This window comes from Gopherus flavomarginatus, chromosome 2, assembly GCF_025201925.1.
Source record: "Gopherus flavomarginatus isolate rGopFla2 chromosome 2, rGopFla2.mat.asm, whole genome shotgun sequence".
NCBI classification, from domain to species: domain Eukaryota; kingdom Metazoa; phylum Chordata; order Testudines; family Testudinidae; genus Gopherus; species Gopherus flavomarginatus.
This window is the reverse complement of record NC_066618.1, coordinates 290,280,922-290,300,010: the sequence shown is the minus strand read 5'-3', so window position 1 is coordinate 290,300,010 and position 19,089 is coordinate 290,280,922. Positions and strand designations below refer to the sequence as shown.

The window sequence follows — 19,089 nt, the reverse complement described above, 5'->3', positions numbered from 1 at the left end:
ACATCCATTCCCATGAAATCTCAAGTCCCTGCTCCAATGGCACCAGAACATCTCAGCGAAACAGGGCTGAGAATGTTTTTAAGATGGGTCAAACAAGATATTTTTCTGTAATTGCTTTCTTGGAAACAACTGACCCTTTTTGGCTGAAACTTTCCAAAAAAAAAGTTTGCCTGAAGCAGATACCAGGAATGGAACAGTTTGGCCTGAATGGTTAAAATTTGGCAAGTGACAAACAACTGAAACGGGGTTGGAAAGACAAGGGGTGACAGTAATAAGATGGCAAGGTTACACGTGTTATTACTCCAGTGATTTTATATTGTTTTCTTTTTAAATAAGTTAAATGAACAAGGGTATTGGCGAGTCCCTAGCAGCTCACTTGCTCACCAAGGAGTGTTAATGTTGGCAGTGCATCCTCTTGAGACTGTAAACAGTAGGTGCTCACTGTGAAGTGATCTTCCTTCTCGCCTGTTCCTCCCTTGCTGTATTACTCGTGTCTTTGTGATTTCAGCTGATGTTAATATTATGCTGATGCTGGTTTCATTGTGTTGCAGGGATCCCCAGGCTCACCTGGCCCCCCCGGGAGGGACGGAGCGAAAGGAGAAACCGTAAGCTTTGTTGTTCCTTCCTTGTAATACTTTCCTTTCAGCGTGAGCCAGGCAGTGGAAATCAATCTCTGTTGACTGGGATGTGCCTCAGGGATTTGTGTGGCCATTTTAGCAGGAACAGAAACAAATGACAGGAGTTAATGACTTCAGCATTGTCCCTTACATGTTCGCAAAGACTGTGGACTTCATAGGGATTAAGCATATTGAGTGACTCCAGGGGCAGAACTGTTACAATTCATTAAGCTGTGAAAGGGGGACGCCTGGCGGGCTGCAGTTTGGGACTTGCTGCTGCTGTGTTGATTAAGAACTGCAGGCACAAAACTCAGCCATTTCTTTCACCCCAAAGGGATACCAGCCTGTGGAGATGGTAGGAATGGGGAATGAGGCCTGGTCCACACTATGAGTTTAAACCAAATTTAACAACGTTAAACAGATTTAACCCTGCACCTGTCCACACAACTAGGCCCTTTATATCGATATAAAGGGCTCTTTAAACTGGTTTCTGTACTTCTCCCCGACTAGAGGAGTAGCGCTGAAATCGGTATTGCCATGTCGGATTAGGGTTAGTGTGGCCGCAAATCGACGGTATTGGCCTCCGGGCGGTATCCCACAGTGCACCATTGTGACCGCTCTGGAAAGCAATCTGAACTCGGATGCACTGGCCAGGTGGACAGGGAAAGCCCCGCAAACTTTTGAATTTCATTTCCTGTTGCCCAGCATGGAGCTCTGATCAGCACAGGTGGCGATGCAGTCCCAAATCGAAAAAGAGCTCCAGCGTGGACTATATGGGAGATACTGGATCTGATCACTGTATGGGCAGACAAATCTGTTCTATCACAGCTCCATTACAGAAGACGAAATGACAAAGCATTTGAAAAAATCTCCAGGCTATGATAGACAGAGGCCACAGCACGGTGCTGTATGACAAGTGTAAAGGAAAGCCAAAGAATCAAATGGATGCTCATGGAAGGAGGGAGGGGGTACTGAGGACTCCAGCTATCCCACAGTCCCCGCAGTCTCCGAAAAGCATTTGCATTCTTGGCTGAGCTCCCAATGCCTGTAGGGTCAAGCACATTGCCCGGGGTGGTTCAGGGTATATTTCGTCAATTTACCCCCCCACCTCCCTGTGAAAGAAAAGGGAAAAAAATTGTTTCTTGACTTTTTTCAATGTCACCGTATGTCTACTGCATGTTGCTGGTAGACGTGGTGCTGCGGCACTGAACAGCAGCATCCTCTCCCCTCCCCTCCCCTGTGGCAGACGGTACAGTACAAAATGACTGATAGCCGTCCTCATCATCCTGTGAGTGCTCCTGGCTGGCCTCGGTGAGGTCGGCCGGGAGCGCATGGGTATAAATAGGAATGACTCCCGGTCATTCCCGGCAGATGGTACAGAGCGGCTGGTAACCATCTTCATCATAGCAACTGGGGGCTGAGCTCCATCAGCCCCCTCCCTTTCATGTGTAAAGAAAAGATTCTGTACTGCCTGGACTATCCTAGCAGCGGGAGGCTGGGCTCCTCTCTCTCGCCACCATTTAATGTCCTACCATAGCAGCTAGAGGCTGCCTCCGCCTCATTTTATCTCACTAAAAAGTCAATGTTTCTTATTCCTGCATTCTTTATTACTTCATCACACAAATGGGGGGACACTGCAATGGTAGCCCAGTACACATACGGTGACAGTGACAAAAGGCAAAACAGGCTCCATGGTTGCCATGCTATGGCGCCTGCCAGGGCAATCCAGGGAAAAAGGGCGTGAAATGATTGTCTGCCGTTGCTTTCACGGAGGAAGGAATGAGTGACGACATTTACCCAGAATCACCTGTGATGCTGTTTTTGCACCATCATGCATTGTGATCTCAACCCAGAATTCCAATGGGTGGGGGAGACTGTGGGAACTATGGGATAGCTACGGGATAGCTACTCACAGTGCAACGCGCCAGAAGTCAACTCTAGCCTTGGACCATGGATGCCACACCGCCGAATTATTGTGCTTTGTGGGGCCACGTGCACTCGACTTTATACAATCTGTTTTACAAAACCGGTTTATGTAAAATCGGAATAATCCTGTAGTGTAGATGTACCCTGAGTGGATAAGGGCAACAGGGAAGCCAATGTTGGCATCCCAGTCACAAAAGCAGAGGATTGAACATCTCTTGGTGATGCATACGCTGTTAAAAGCTCAGGGATTGGGGAGAGCTGCAGGCTTTGCAGGAGGAAACTCAAGCATGCTGGATAAAATGCCCTTAGCCTGAATGTTGCAGAAGGGGACAAATGTCCAAGCATTTTCCAGCACCCTTTATGGGTGTACTTTTCTCAACTTGTCACTAATATTTTAGCCCTGCCCTCTGGCCCTCTTACCTCCTACCTCAACCACTTCTATCGTCTGCCCATTTAACCTCTTCTTTTACCTCCCTTTTGCTTATCTGTATTCTTTGCCTGCCTCCCTGTTTGCTGTGCCTGGTGCAGGAACCCATCGGCCATGTAGCCCCTGCTCCCTGCTGATAGTTTAGCTGTAGTTTAGGAGAACTTGGGTAAATGATTCCTTTGGGAGGTCAGACATACATGAACTAATAACAGAGAAGGGGTACACAGCAGAATGCTCTCTTGCTTCCCATCCCTGTCATGCTGTGTCAGGAGGTAGCCCAATTCTGCCACCCGCAGTGGTTTTTGAGAGGTCCTCCCAATATTGCAGGTCATTAGATCATCCCAAAATACCTTTCCGAACCAATGCAACTGTGTCATATTGTACATGAAACTGATCTGGGGGTGATATATGGCGACATGGTGTCCTAACATCATAACCTTCCACTGCCCTGATATGATGGGTTCATTGCACTGGGCCGACTGTTAAAGATCACATTTGTGGTATAGCCTCTAGAGGCCTGACCAGTTGTAAATCCTTGGTGGCATGAGCCCTGGAGATGACATTTTGTTGCTTAGGAAGCTGCCTGCAAAGAGCTAATGAATGTCCAGATATTTCAATGGTATATTTACTTTGGTCTGGTCTCATTATGGTTCCTCTTGAGAAAAAGCACACTGTGGACTTCAGGAGCTAACCCTTTTTGCATAAGCTGGGAATGGGTGACAGGGGATGGATCACTTGATCATTACCTGTTCTGTTCATTCCCTCTGGGGCACCTGGCATTGGCCACTGTTGGTAAACAGGATACTGGGCTAGATGGACCTTTGGTCTGACCCAGTATGGATGTTTGGATGTTTTTATGTTCACATGACATGTGGAGTGCAAGCACTGGAGGCAATGTGGAGCTTCCATCAGTAACACTCATGTATCCTTCAGCAGTGGCTCTTTTTTCGTACCTTCTCTAAACATTTCAAAATCGAATGGAAGCATTTGAAACCACACAACTAACTCATGTGCTCTTTGTTACAGGGAGAACCAGGGCCGCCAGGGGCTTTTGGACTGCCTGGTCCAGCAGGCCCTAAGGTGAGCTTTTCATTTGCTCTAAGTCCACACTTGTATTTCCTGTCTTGACATTATGTGCACCTCTGGTTTCTTGGAGTTGATTTCTTTGCACACTCACTAGTGAGGGAACAAGCTCCTAGCCTTAGGATAATGCACATTGCCTGCAAAATATTGTTAAAACATCAGTAAATCCACCCATGCTCCCAGGGAGGGAGGTGAGTATTATCATCCCCATGTAACAGGTGGAGAGAGAGTGACTCAGAGAGCATTAGGCCTGAATTGTCAAATCTCCACTAATTTTGGGTGCCTCAGTTTGTGCCAATTCGCAGTGACTTGGCAATGTACAACTTACAACAGCATTTACGTCCCCTCTGGATTTGGTTCAAAGAATGTCTTCAGGAGTCTGGATTCAGTAACGCCCACCTAAGCCCTACACTGGGAACAAGCCTGGATCTGACAGGCCGGGTTTCTGGCCTCGTTCTGTCCTCACTGACACAGATTCAGCTCCTATTGACTTACTCCCTTATAACTGGAGGCAGAACTGGGTCTGTAATGTGCATCAAACAGAAGAGGTTGCCGCTTCATCTTTATAACACAGAGATGCAGTCCGCTAACGAAACAGGTGCCATGGTGCAACACACCATCTCGATCCAAGTGGCAGCGCTTGCTGAAGCAGGTAGCCTTTGTGGGTCACATTTCCATATGAAAGATGAGGGGGGCCAGGAGGTTAAACTATAGAAAACGATGAACTGCACATAAATGGTGTAATATGCACAGCAGGTTATTATCTGCCTAAGAAAGGGGCCAGACTGGATTCACAGAGCCCAGTTCTGCTCCCGCTGAGATCAAGAGGAATTTTACCTCTAACTTCAGTAGGAGCAGGAGCAGGCCCTGTGTCTACTGGAAGGGATTCAGGTCCCGTCTGGCGCAGAATAAGAGGATCCATGAAGCAAACTAGCAGCATTCATTTGTACAGGGCCCAGTAGACCTGTTAGCCAGGGAGAGATGGGCAGGCCCTTTCCCTAATTGCCTGTCACTTCTGCGGGTGAATGTTTATAAACTGCCACGGTTCCCACAGGGCCTGCTCACAAGCACACATGTATTAATCACTTGGTTGAAATGCTTGGCAGCAAACCAGTGAATGCAGGAGCAGCACAGTGGTTACATGCCGCAGCACAGAGGGGCTCATTGTGGAAGTTGCATGACAGAGCGTTCTGCAGAAGATGAATGGCAGCTGTGAATAGGGCTCGGCTGGGAGAACAGGGGGCAGCATTTTAATATGGTAGTTTGTAACCTAGGCCCTCTCTTTCCTAATGACTCTGGGTACACTCATCCTTCGTGGGATTTGGTGGCAGGTGACGTGAATTGAATTTGTCACCCATACGTGCTGGCCAGCTGTGTGGCTCCAATCTGTGACCTAATAAATAAATCCATGTTTTCTGTGCATCTTAAATTATTATCAATAATGGTACAAAAGCCAGATAAATGGTGGCTTCTGAGTAATGTCTGTGCCATTTCCTCTTCCTGGTGCTGAGCTCATCGTCCTCATTTGGAGTCTGCTCTGCATACGTAGCCTAGCCAAGCTGTGCATATTCCTTTCCCTAAGGACTCGGCCCTGGAGGATGCATAGGATTTCTGTGAGTTGCTTAGAACCCTCAGCAAACCTTGAGATCACGCAGCAGCTCACAGGATCAAGTCCTTCTAGAAAAGAAGGTGCATAGCTTCATGGAGTGATGACAGAGAGGAGATATGAAAACTGTCTGCAGGTATTTGATAGGCATAAATGTTATTATTTATTTGTATGACCATAGCACATAGGAGCAGGAGAGGAATTATTTAGGGTAGTACAAGGGACACATCGAGGACACTGTATTCAAATACTAAACGACAATTAAATGACATGGCTAGAAGTGGTAGGATGCAGTTGGGAAAGGGAACATTTCAGTTGGATAACTTCACAAATATGCTGGATAAGGTGCATGAGTCTGAACCGTCTCTTAAGAGAGGTAATAGGAACCTCATTGTCTGAGTTATCTAACAGTAGACTAGACAAGGACCTAGAAACTATATTCTAGGGAACAATCCAACAGTGGCAAAGGGATACAGTAGCGGAGGGATGAGTCCCAGTCAGCCCCTTACATGGATAATGTTATACAAGGTGAAAAGCTGTATCCAGAAATTCACCCAGAAGAAAACGTTCAAAGTTGGTCTGCATAGGGTGGAGGAGAACACTGTCACCACATAGGATCAGAGCGAGAGCCAGGGAAGTGTCATAGAAGCTGGACTCAGAACCACTCCCACTCCAAATAGTGGTGGTCAAATGCTTCAAGAGGCACCAGAGAAGAAAAGTAATTGAACAGCAGCCCTGGAGTGACTCTGGAGCTGTGCAGGAAACAACACCTAATAGAGAATAGTTTCAGTTCATTCCTGGTTATGGCCCTGGTGTTTTCCTGCTGCCCTATTCTTCCACCAGCACACTGTTACGCTGCAACGAATGGGACTACTTTGTATAAGTTTGGCAAACCTTTGCTCGCTCTTTGCATGTTTACCATCTCCCTCTGCTTTTCCCCCTGAAGTAACACTAGTCTTGAGTGACATTAGATTATACCAACCTGGGTGACATCCACAGCTGCAGCGAACTGGGACTCGGAAGATTTTGCATGTGTTCCTGGCTCTACCCCAGCCTTCTTGACTGACTGTGGACAAATTACTTCATCTTTAAAGTGTCTCTCCATCTCAGAAAAGATATCTTGGAATTGGAAAAGATGCAGAGAAGGGCAACAAAAATGATTAGAGCTATGGAACAGCTTCCATCTGAGGAGAGATTAGTAAGACTGGGACTTTTCAGTTTGGAAAACTGGACGACTAAGGGTGGATAGGATAGACGTCTATAAAATCATGACTGGTGTGGAGAAAGTAAATAAGGAAGTGCTATTTATTCCTTCGCCTAACACAAGAACTAGGGGGCACTAAATGAAATTAATAGGCAGCAGGTTTAAAACAAACAAAGGGAAGTACTTCTTTACATAACTTACAGTCAACTTGTGGAACTCTTTGCCAGAAGATGCTGTGAAGGCCAAGAATATAACAGGGTTCAAAAAAGAACTAGATAAATTAGTGCAGCATAGATCCATCAATGGCTATTAGCCTGGCTATTAGCCAGGATGGGAAGAGATGCAAAACCATGCTCTGAAGTATCCCTAGCCTCTGTTTTCCAGAAGCTGGGAATCGGTGACAGGGGATGGATCACTCCATGATTACCTGTTCTGTTCATTCCACCTGAAGCACTGGCATTGGCTACTGTTGGAAGACAGGATACTGGGCTAGATGGACCTTTGGTCTGACTGAGTATGGCCATTCTTCTTTTGTTCTTTCCTTGCCTCAGTTTCTCATCTGTAAAATGGGAATGACAGCACTCCTTTTCTCTCTCTCTCTCTCACACTCTTCTTCCCCCCATCTTATTTATTTAGATTGAAGGGACTGTCTCTTAGAATCATAGAATATCAGGGTTCAGAGGGACCTCAGTAGGTCATCTAGTCCAATCCTCTGCTCAAAGCAGGACCAATCCCCAACTAAATCATCCCAGTCCGGGCTTTGTCAAGCCTGACCTTAAAAAATCTAAGGAAGGAGATTCTAGCACCTCCCTAGGTAACCCATTCCAGTGCTTCACCACCTTCCTAGTGAAAAAGTTTTTCCTAATATCTAACCTAAACCTCCCACACTGCAACTTGAGACCATTACTCCTTGTTCTGTCATCTGCTACCACTGAGAACAGTCTAGATCCATTCTTTTTGGAACCTCCTTTCAGGTAGTTGAAAGTAGCTATCAAATCCCTCCTCATTCTTCTCTTCTGCAGACTAAACAATCCCAGTTCCCTCAGCTTCACCTCATAAATCATGTGCTCCAGCCCCCTAATCATTTTGTTGCTCTCTGCTGGACTCTTTCCAATTTTTCCACATCCTTCTTCTAGTGGGGGGCCCAAAACTGGCCACAGTACTCCAGATGAGGCCTCACCAATGGCAAATAGAGGATAATGATCACATCCCTCGATCTGCTGGCAATGCTCCTACCTATACAGCCCAAAATGCCATTAGCCTTCTTGGCAACAAGAGCACACTGTTGACTCATATCCAGCTTCTTGTCCACTGTAATCCTAGGTCCTTTTCTGCAGAACTGCTTCCTAGCCATTCGGTCCCTAGTCTGTAACAGTGAATGGGATTCTTCCATCCTAAGTGCAGGACTCTGCACTTGTCCTTGTTGAACCTCATCAGCTTTCTTTTGGCCCAATCCTCTAATCTGTCTAGGTCCCTCTGTATGCTATCCCTACACTCCAGCATATCTACCACTCCTTCAAGTTTAGTGTCATCTGTAAACTTGCTGAGACTGCAGTCCACGCCATCCTCCAGATCATTAATGAAGACATTGAACCAAACCGGCCCCAGGACTGACCCTTGGGGCACTCCGCTTGAAATCGGCTGCCAACTAGACATGGAGCCGTTGATCACTACCCGTTGAGCCTGACGATCTAGCCAGCTTTCTATCCACCTTATAGTCCAATCATCCAGCCCATACTTCTTTAACTTGCCGGCAAAAATACTGTGGGAGACCGTATCAAAAGCTTTGCTAAAGTCAAGGAATAACCCGTCCACTGCTTTCCCTTCATCCACAGAGCCAGTTATCTCATCATACAAGGCAATTAGGTTAGTCAGGCTTGACTTGTCCTTGGTGAATCCATGCTGACTGTTTCTCATCATTTTCCTCTCCTTTAAGTGTTTCAAAACTGATTCCTTGAGGACCTGCTCCATGATTTTTCCAGGGACAGAGGTAAGGCTGATTGGCCTGTAGTTCTCTGGATCCTCCTCCTTCCCTTTTTTAAAGATGAGCACTACGTTAGCCTTTTTCCAGTCATCCAGGACCTCCCCCGATCGCCATGAGTTTTCAAAGATAATGGCCAATGGCTCTGCAATTACATCTGCCAACTCCTTTAGCACCCTCGGCTGCAGCGCATCCAGCCCCATGGACTTATGCTCATCCAGCTTTTCTAATTAGTCCTGAACCACTTCTTTCTCCACAGAGGGCTGGTCGCCTCCTTCCCATCATGTGCTGCCCAGTGCAGTAGTCTGTGAGCTGACCTTGTTCGTGAAGACAGAGGCAAAAAAAGCATTGAGTACATTAGCTTTTTCCACATCCTCTGTCAGTAGGTTACCTCCCCCATTCAGTAAGGGGCCCACACTTTCCTTGATCGCCTTCTTGTTCTTAACATACCTGAAGAAACCCTTCTTGTTACTCTTAACATCTCTCGCTAGCTGCAACTCCAAGTGTGATTTGGCCTTCGTGATTTCACTCCTGCATGCCTGAGCAATACTTTTATACTCTTCTGTGGTCATTTGTCCAATCTTTCACTTCTTGTAAGCTTCTTTTTTGTTAATGATCAGCGAGGATTTCACTGTTAAGCCAAGCTGGTCGCCTGCCATATTTACTATTTTTTCTACCCATCGGGATGGTTTGTTTCTGCAACCTCAATAAGGATTCTTTAAAATACAGCCAGATCTCCTGGACTCCTTTCCACCTCATGTTATTCTCCCAGGGGATCCTGCCCGTCAGTTCCCTGAGGGAATCAAAGTCTGCTTTTCTAAAGTCCAGGGTCTGTATTCTGCTGCTCTCCTTTCTTCTTTGTGTCAGGATCCTGAACTCGACCATCTCATGGTCACTGCCACCCAGGTTCCCATCCACTTTTGCTTCCCCTTCTAATTCTTCCCTGTTTGTGAGCATCAGGTCAAGAAGGACTGTTAAGCCTCACTCCGGAGAGTTGGGGATTCCTCCAGCACTTGCACCAGGAAATTGTCCCCTACACTTTCCAAAATCTTCCTGGATTGTTTGTGTACTGCTGTATTGCTCTCCCAGCAGATATCGGGCTGTTTGAAGTCCTCCATGAGAACCAGGGCCTGTGATCTAGTAACTTCTGTGTTTGTTTATGTACAGTGCTTAGCCACAATGGGGCCCTGATCTGAGGAGGTCCTTTAGGTGATACTGCAACATGAATAATAATAATAACAAAGCAGTATGAATATGTCTGTATGTTCAATAGATGGAAATGCATATAGCGCTATGGGCTGAGAAGCATGGGTGTTTATGTGATGGCTACCATGGGCATGTACCATGTGTAGCTTAAATACATTCTGACAAAGTAATGGCAAACATTCACTGTAGAGAAGTGAGCTCTACCACCCAGCTCTCTCTCACCTGCCCTGATTAAATATAAAACAATCATCTCTTTTCATAGGGACTTTTATTTATGTTGCGTCCTTTGGCTGGATTTTGGGCTCTGCTGTGTTAAGAAGGAATCCCAATTTTGTTGACTGTGCATTGAAATAGAAATTATTAATGGTTTTAAAAAAAAACAAGTCATCTACTTACTATATTTATATATGAGCGTAGAGCCGGTAACTGGGATTATAAAGGAGGTGGCATTGATAATTCTAAAGGTCGCGTCTCCTATTCCTGCTTTAATGATTGTTTTTTTGTCAGATCACTTATCTTTATTTAGCAGCACCTTTGTGGTGACGTTGAGATCTCCGGGTTCTGCTGCAGACTCGGAGGAGAGCTAACTGGGTCACAGTTCTTCCCAGGTTCAATCAGTCATCATTTGCCCCCAGCTAAGTAGGAGAAGCTCACAGACAACCATTCAGGCGCTATAGATGCATTTCAGGAAACTCAGTGAGCTGCTAAACTACTTGGCTGAGGGATTTTCCAGTCTCTGGCTTAGGGTCAATCTTATGCATTTATTTTTTCTGTTAAGGACAAAGTGAACAATTGTTGCAGACTTCAGTAACTGTACAGTGAAACTTCACGGGGCACAGCTAATGGCACTACAGTCTTCTGGTAATAGTACTTCATCCGCAAAGGACTTAATCCCCCTCTGATAACTGAGGATGACAGTAACGAAATCCCCTCCGATATAAGAACTAGGACTACCAATACAAATCTAATAAAAGCACCTTTTTGTTGTCGTAAAAAAATGTAAATGAGATTAGCTGCTTGCACTGCTCAAGGAGGTCTCATGGGGACATTCCTGCTGTACTTCTAGCTCAACTTCTTCCATGTTACAAATGTTCTCCCTCATCCAATTTTGTGGGTAAATTTAATCCTTGTCAGAATGAGGGGCTGATCTTGGTGGCTCGAGTCAGATATAATGCAAACAGGGGCTGTCAAAGCTTCCCCCCACAAAACCCACCCTAGCCTTGACCTGGAATGCCTCCTGCTGTTCCAGTTCATGGCTTCTGATTCTATCAGATTCTTTGGTGGCTTTGGGATGGGAAGAAACATCCACAGAAGAAGGGGAAGAGTCCCGTTGACTGGGTGAGAGAAAGCAAACATAAGGTACCTCCTGTCCGCCTGAGGCCCCTCGATGGGAGGAGGAAGCCACACACACACTCATCTGCATGAGCCCCTGCACCACAGTTTAGCAGCTGCATGAGGCCTCATCAATGTGCTTTACTCTATTTATAAACCTAGTCACAAGTTTGTACTACAGTTTATCTCCCTGGCTAGCACAGTTCCCAACCACAGTATGGCTGTGCTAAGAAGTTCTTCTTTCTGTGAGTGGTCTAGGGCAAGGTTTCAGCTAATATTTAGGTGTTTTAAAATATAACTCCCCCTCTGAGCAAACTGAGCTATAGCCTCACTCCCCAAAATGGTGATTAGTACTTTGGGAGCAGAGTCCTGCTGTGTAACGTCCCTGCTAGAACCATGCTACTGAATGATGTTTTAACTTGCATGGTTCACACTGTGAGGCAAGCAGGGCCTGCAGCACCACCAAGTACCTGGTCATTTGTATTTGAATCTTGGTCACCAGCAGTGAACAAGTAGGTTCCCCTCGTCGACATCGCTTTATGTGGCCACACGCTGCATTTCCGCAGGCTTCTTGTAGGATCGGGGCCTTCCTGAACTAAAACTAACTAATTTTGATGGCTTCACTTTGCTGGAAATATCAGTGGCTGGAAATCGTCAGCTTGAAGGCTTGTTCTTTTCGAAGCTGAAGGCTTATGAGTTAGGAAGGTCCAAAACTGGACTTAACACAAGGGAAATGAATGTCCGTTGAACTAGCAACCAAATCAGTTGACCCAGCAGTGCAATCTCAAAACATTCAGGGCTGCATTCGCTGATGTGTGTACCTGTTTTGCGTCGATGTGGTGGGTGGATTCCTCCTAGCAAAGAACATCACCACCTGCACTGTCCCACCTGCAACCAGGTGTGTTATGGACACATCATGAGAGCTTGCTGCATTGGTTAGCCCTGTCTGGCAGATGGCACCAAAGAGACTTGGGGGGCAGAGTCATAACTGGCTCCCTTGCCCCCCTTCTGACATAAGTGCACCTAAGAACCTGGTCTTTCGTTTATGAACTATGTATTGGAAAACACAAAGAGAGACTGATAACAAGTTTGAATCTCATCTGTCATTCTCCAGCCAAACATAAGAACACAAGGTGATGCCAGGAACTTGCTTGCATTGTATGTGTTTCTCTGAATTCTGGGGCTTGCTTATCACCAAGAACTGGCTTCTACTGTCAAACATGCTGCCTTTATGGGTGTGTGTCTTATTCATACTGTTTTCAGAATGACTCCACCTCGCCCAGCCAAGAAAGGGGGAAGTGCCAAATTCATGTAATTGGCCCAATTAGCAACAGCTGATACAGAAATCTGCAGATTTCAGTTTGTCTCTAAGTGGCAGGTCTGAAAACCAAGTGGTAAGACCACAAAGAGCTTGGTGTGACACCAGTGCTGGTGTCTGAACACTGGGAGCAAAGGGAAAAGTTTGAGCTTCATTGTGGGTGCATAGCTGGGAGTGAAAGAACACTCAAGGCATTTAGTACAGATCCCCAGAGAAGCCAGCTCAGCATCTCACAGGAAGTGCCTGTTTAATTCCTGACTACGTTATTTATTGCTTTCTCTTTTGAATTAACCTCTTGTCTTTTTCAATGTTTTATTTCCTTCTCAGGGATCTGAGGGCCAGCCAGGTCCACCAGGAATTAAAGGCTATGTCGGAGCACCCGTAAGTCATGATTCTATGGTTACATTTTATTAGCTAAACAATCCTTCAATCTATAAACTTCCCCCACATTCTCAATGTATTCTGCACAACTGACTCTTCCGTATGACAATCTAGAGATGCCTGACTCTTAACTACATTCCCACAGTGAAACGTCCGTGACTTCTGGGGAATTACTTCTGATTTATGCCAGGTGTGTGTAAGATTGGCATCAGGCCTGCAGAGACTGGTATTTAGGAATTACTAGGAAACCTAACATTTTGGATGGGTTGCTTTGAGCTAGCTTGTGTGCCCCCGTGTAGCAATAGTCACACTGCAATGTTATAATGTTGTGTCTTGTGATGCAACATTAGTACATTGCTTCACAATTGGGTCACAACACAATGCTATGTGACCTCATGACGTAATGATGTTTTGAGAAAGCTATTTTGGAACCCTTTAGGGACCTGTTTATTGGACTTGTAGGACATGGGATTACCCTGTGGAATTTGCATCAAGCCCCAGAAAACTGGAACAGGTATCCAATTTGCAACCTAGCCTCCTGGATCCACCTTAGCAATTATGTGGGCACTGTACAGGCTCACCCAAGGGTACTATGGGGTATACTGACTTGACTGTTTGTGCAGCAGTACATTTAAATGGAATGCCAGATCTGCTAATGCCTTACAAGGCTCCCTGTACTGGTTGACTTGTTCCTTTATAACTCACCAGATAGAGGCCTGTGTTTTCGGAGAAGGTTGTGAATTTTCTTCTCTGTCATGTATAATGTTTACCTGACAGCTGTGGGCCTCCTGGGTCGAAAACCAATGAAAGTAAGCAGAGAATCTGGTTGTTTGCCTAGGCCTGGCTGTGGATCAATACGGTATCACTACCTAACTGTCTGAAAAGTAAAGTGGTACCCGCCTAAATTGTCTTTAGAGCTGCAAACAGGCGCAGCAGCTCCTGGGCAGATCTCAACAAAGTGTTAATAGTGCAGCAGGCAAATTTGAAGAAAGTCAGGAGAATGTTTTGCTCCTGCCTCTTGAACCGCCCTTTTCCACAAGGAGGACAGCTCTGCAGTGCAGTACATGCGATGTTGCTCATAATCTGTTAATAATGACCCCATTCGTTTTCATCATCAAGCTGGCATTTGGTGCGTGTGGTTAGAGCGGAGCAGGGCTAGAATCATATGCTCTGATGCCCGAGCAGGCCCCAAGGTACTAATGCACCAGAGTGGGTCATCTTTTTTTAACCTCTTCCACTCTGCTTTGAGAAGTGGCCAGGTAGGACTTTGCTTTCTAGAACAGGATACTGCAGAGTTCATTTTTGCTCCTTCTGTTTGTCTCTCTCCGTGAACTCAACTAACAGCATCTGCTGTACCTAAGATAAAATTAAAAGAGGTATATGAATCCACGTGCTATAGGGCACCACATGAGTCCAGGAGGAAGCATCTCCACCAGCACACACAATTAGGTGCATCACGGTGCCTGAGATAGATTGTGGATTGTTTGAAATCATTTGGCATTGGCCACTAGACATGAGGTGGGATGGTCAGTTTCTTTCTGCTCCGGTAATTCTTAAGACTCAGAAGGCTTTTGTGACCTCACATCTGGTATAACTCCATGGTAAGATAGAGTACATTTGGAGGTGCCTCGGGTCTCATGAATGAAAGGCATTTGGAGGGGACACTCCAGGACTTAGTGATTCTACACTGACACACGAAAGATGAGCCCTGACAATTATACCTCTCCATATCCCTGCTGATAAGCTGATGAGAAGACCTGGATAAGCTTTGAAAGGGAACCCCAAGGAGAACTCAAGTGCATTACATCTGCCTGATATTCTCCCAAGCATGTCTGCACATGTTAAACCCCTGGAAAGGCATGGGAAGGGAGGAAAGAAGAGAGAAATCAGAGATTGTGTTATGGAGTGTCAGCTGTGCAATGCAGACACATAACTTTATCCCAAGAGGGAATAGCAGGTTTTTCCAGCTGGGCAGTTTGATCACAAATATACTGTCAGACCTGGACAGGCTTGTCCAGCGTTTGATTGCACTCAAGTATGGCCTGAAATCATGACAGCATCTAACCTGTCCTCTGGACCAAACAAATCTGGGCAGGCAGTTCTCATTAATTTTCAGCTAAGCCAGATGCACTGTAACATGGAGATGAGTGAAGTATTAAAATATGAATTCACCAGAGTGTAAAACATTTCACACACAAGCAATTCTTGATGGGTCACCTTCAACTGAGTGTGCATGTCTTGTTGCCGCAGGGTTACCCTGTTGTTTGCTCAGTTGCTACAAAAGAAGTAAACTGCACCTACAATACAATGGGGCTATTCACAGGAAAGGTTAAATCTCTCCCCCCTCCTTTGTTTGATCACTTATAGGTTTGTCAGCAATGTTATGCATGTAAAGTACTGCCGCCCAGTTATCAGAGACACAGCAAACCCTACTGCTTCCAAGTTAATTGAAAAGCTCTGGGCTGCACTCTGTGCCCGAATTAGCTTCAGTGGAATGTCACTCACTCAGGGCTGAGTTTGGCCCTGTTGGGTTGGGATTATTCAACAGCTGTCAATACTCAGTGATACCTGCTACTGTACCTACTGCATTCTCCTTACCCACGGTTTCTTGCACCACATCGATGTGACATACTTGCTTGTTTACAAGGCAGATTTTTCCAGGAATGTTGTCCTTCACTGCCATAGGGTCAGTGACTAATCTGGCTCCTTCTCTGAGGAGAGGAATGTGGAGCATGCTGGATGAAGATTTGTAATTTCCCATTCCTTTTCATTTTTAGGGTCTGCAGGGAGAAAGAGGAGAAAAGGGAACTCGAGGAGACAAGGTATCACTATAGCATGTCAGAGCCACTGCCTAGGAAAGTACCCCGGACACTGAGGTTTACAGCCCCTCGTCGTACTTCCCGGCACACAGCTATGAGCTGGAGTGACCTCTTATGGAGTGAAACGGGAGTACAGAATCCCAGCCTGTTCATGCCCTGGATCTCTCTGCTAAGAATGCCAACAAAGGTGTCTCTTGGAGTGGCAGCTGGGGCGGGTGCTCCTGTGATGTGTTCACATGGGGTACCACCCACCTAATAATGACCTTGGGATGCTTCTGACCAGAGCTGACTCTGGTAAGCTAAAGATAAAGGGATCACCATCTGATTACCAGTTCCTTGAACCGCCCAGCTTTCTATATCCCTTTATTTTGTCTCATCATGACAAACACAAGCTTACATGGGTTGCTGGCTTTGCTATCAGGTAAGAAGTCAGGATTTCGTGTGTGTGTGAATCAGCTGCTGTCCCAGTCCAGCATTCCAGAAAAGTGGAATCAGTTTCAAGTGCTTTGCTCCAGGCCTTTTGTGTTGGTGAATTTCCTTCTAGTTCAGGTCCGGTGCAGGGCAATCAGCTGAGTCTAATTGTGCTGAGGTGACTGACTGAAGGACTCAGGCTCTTCTTGAGCCGTCGCATTCATCGAGTAGTGTCTTTGTTACACTCTGCCACCAAAAATAAATGCAGAATCCACAGTCCTCAGCTGCCTCTGAGGTGCGCACAATGGAACTCAGGAGGCTGGGCTGCCAAGGTGGCTTTGAGCTCTTTTTATCCAGGGTTGGTTGCAGGTCACTGCCCTAGTGTAATTTAAATCTGTGGCTGCTCCAATATATAAGTGGCTGTCAGTGCAGCAGCTAGAAATTGATGGGGCGCAGAGATTCCCTGGCTGGTAACCACTAATATCCCCATTTTATGGATGGGAGGCTAAGTGGCTGGTATAGCTGGGATGAGAACCCAGTACCGCTTAGCTCCTAAGCCTGTGTCCAGAGCTCCCTGATGTCTCCGTATTGGAGTAGCATAGCCATTCAATAAGGGTGGACATGTGCTGTGATCTGCCCCATGCATACCGGTCACATTACGACACGGAAGCCATTAAGGCATGGCTATTCAAACTAGTGCTGAGGTAAGGAGTTGCCAGTCCATTAGAGATGTGGGGTGCAGAGAATAGCAAGGGGATGGGTGCCAGTCAATTCTGGGAGTTTGGCAAGACCTTTTTCTGTTAGCTGGGGAGTTTGACCAATGTCTAAGCTCCCTCTACTGATAGATGCATTAGTAGAGAGTCATCAGTAGAGCAGCACACATACACACACACACAAAATGGGAGGAGGGATAGTTGACTCACTAAAAATGCAATTTCAGTTGAACTTGTCAAATAAAAAGGAGGGTAAAATTCCCCAGAAGTTGAAACATTCAGTTTAGACATTTATGAAACTAAATATGTTGACTTTTCATTTGAAATAATGGTTTATTTTGAAATTTAACTAGATTTAACTACACAAAAAAAGGTTTTTAAAACACTCTCAAATGGCCCCTGAACCCACCCAAAAAATCAGTTGTTGGCCCAGTTCTGGTCGTGAGTCCCCAATCCAGCCTGATTCCCAATTCTCTCTCTTCCCCTATTGGCCAGTGCTCTGTTCCCAACATCCATGTGGTTATTTATCATAAAGTTGCCGTTATTCCTTTTCATTTGTTTTGTATTCACCATTGCAACTGGGTGCATGCCCATTGTCATGGAATCATCCTCATGCCTTCGCCCCCAGAGTTCAGACCAGAGGACGTGTTGTGTCTAGCCATTCCATCAGCCCCTTTTCCTGTGACAGTATTGTCTGGTCTGTAGGGGTGTTGGCTCCCTTAGGAACATGGATAATTCCCACATCGCTCGGGTGGGGAGGAGGGATGGAGCTGTGAGGGGGCAGGGAACTGACGAACTAGAAAGGAATTAAAATGAGAAACAAGTGAATTGGGTTTTGTTTCATTCTGAGGGATTTGCACAATTAAACCTTCTTTCTTTCCCTCCTGGCCCATGCATAAGAGCCAAGATCTCTGCTATAACAATTGTGCATTTACAGTGCATGGATACTGCACTCAGGACATTTATACCCCTTGTTTTAATTTCTACCATTTGGAACCACTGGGAAAGTAGTGGGCGTTAACAGCCGGGCCAAAGATCTTTCCCTCCCTGCTTTTCCGTCTGCAGCCGCTTATGGCTTCTGAGAAATCTGAATCTAAATGTTTGCCTCTTACAACACCATTGTTAAAGCATTAATAAAAATCACTTATGCTTCTCCCAGCCTAAAGAATATAGGATTTGTTATATTAAAGAAGAGCATTGGTTTCTATATTGAATATTGGTCCATCAAACCATTATCCCGATGCTTCAGAGTAAAGCAAAATCTCCCACAAGGCTCTTATGTCACTATACACTGAGAGCACCTTAAATCAAAGTACTGAGACTTTATGGTCCAGTGCATAACTTTGAGACGTATTTGATCATGTCTGAACTTGAGGGGGGCCAGCATACAGCAATGATTAAACTTCCAAAGTTCTGTCGCAGCATGCAGCAGGCTCATGTAAAATCTGGGATGAATACTCTAAGGTAATGGTAATCCAAAATCCAGGTCAGAAATCTAGAGGAGATTTCCCTGGAACATTGATTCCAGCTTGAAACCTGTAGTGATAGTTTATACACAGGAACACAAGATTGATAGAACCTTTAATTGAGCATAATATGATTGTCATACAGAGCTGACCAGAAAACTGGGACATTTCAAAATATTTCAGTTGGGAACTTTTGATTTAGAAATTCACCTTTCAGATTTTTCCCATTGGGAAACTGTAGTTTTTCTGGGGGGAAGTGTCCCACCACCCACCATCACTTCCCCAGATTTTTTGCTTTTTCCAAGTGAGAAAAAAAAAGTGTAGAAAAGTGTGGAGGAAAATAAAACTTTATCCTTAAAAGTGAAATATCACTTTCTCTTAGGAAGTAATACTCCAATATTTTTGTTACTGTTCTCCAAGTAATAGAAATTGGAAATTAGTAACAAAGTATTAGAAAATGGGCTTTCACCCACTTTCTCACTCTTTTTGACCATTTTTCACCTGGCAAGAGTCGGAAGACTGAAGGGAAAGAGAAACAAACCTTGATTATCTTTATTGATCAGTCCTTCAGCCCAGGTATAGATTGCACTGATCACATA

General features: G+C 45.5%; 1 protein-coding gene across 5 annotated transcripts in view; it reads left to right on the top strand.

Annotated features, from left to right (window-relative positions):
* Positions 1–19,089, top strand: part of COL22A1 (collagen type XXII alpha 1 chain) — a 372,600-nt gene that overhangs the window by 175,535 nt on the left and 177,976 nt on the right. For all 5 annotated transcript variants that reach the window (XM_050940514.1, XM_050940513.1, XM_050940511.1 and 2 more), the window contains exons 13-16: positions 552–605; positions 3,997–4,050; positions 13,028–13,081; positions 15,859–15,903. In XM_050940514.1, coding sequence (XP_050796471.1) covers positions 552–605; positions 3,997–4,050; positions 13,028–13,081; positions 15,859–15,903 — 207 coding nt within the window. The remainder of the gene's footprint in view (positions 1–551; positions 606–3,996; positions 4,051–13,027; positions 13,082–15,858; positions 15,904–19,089) is intronic.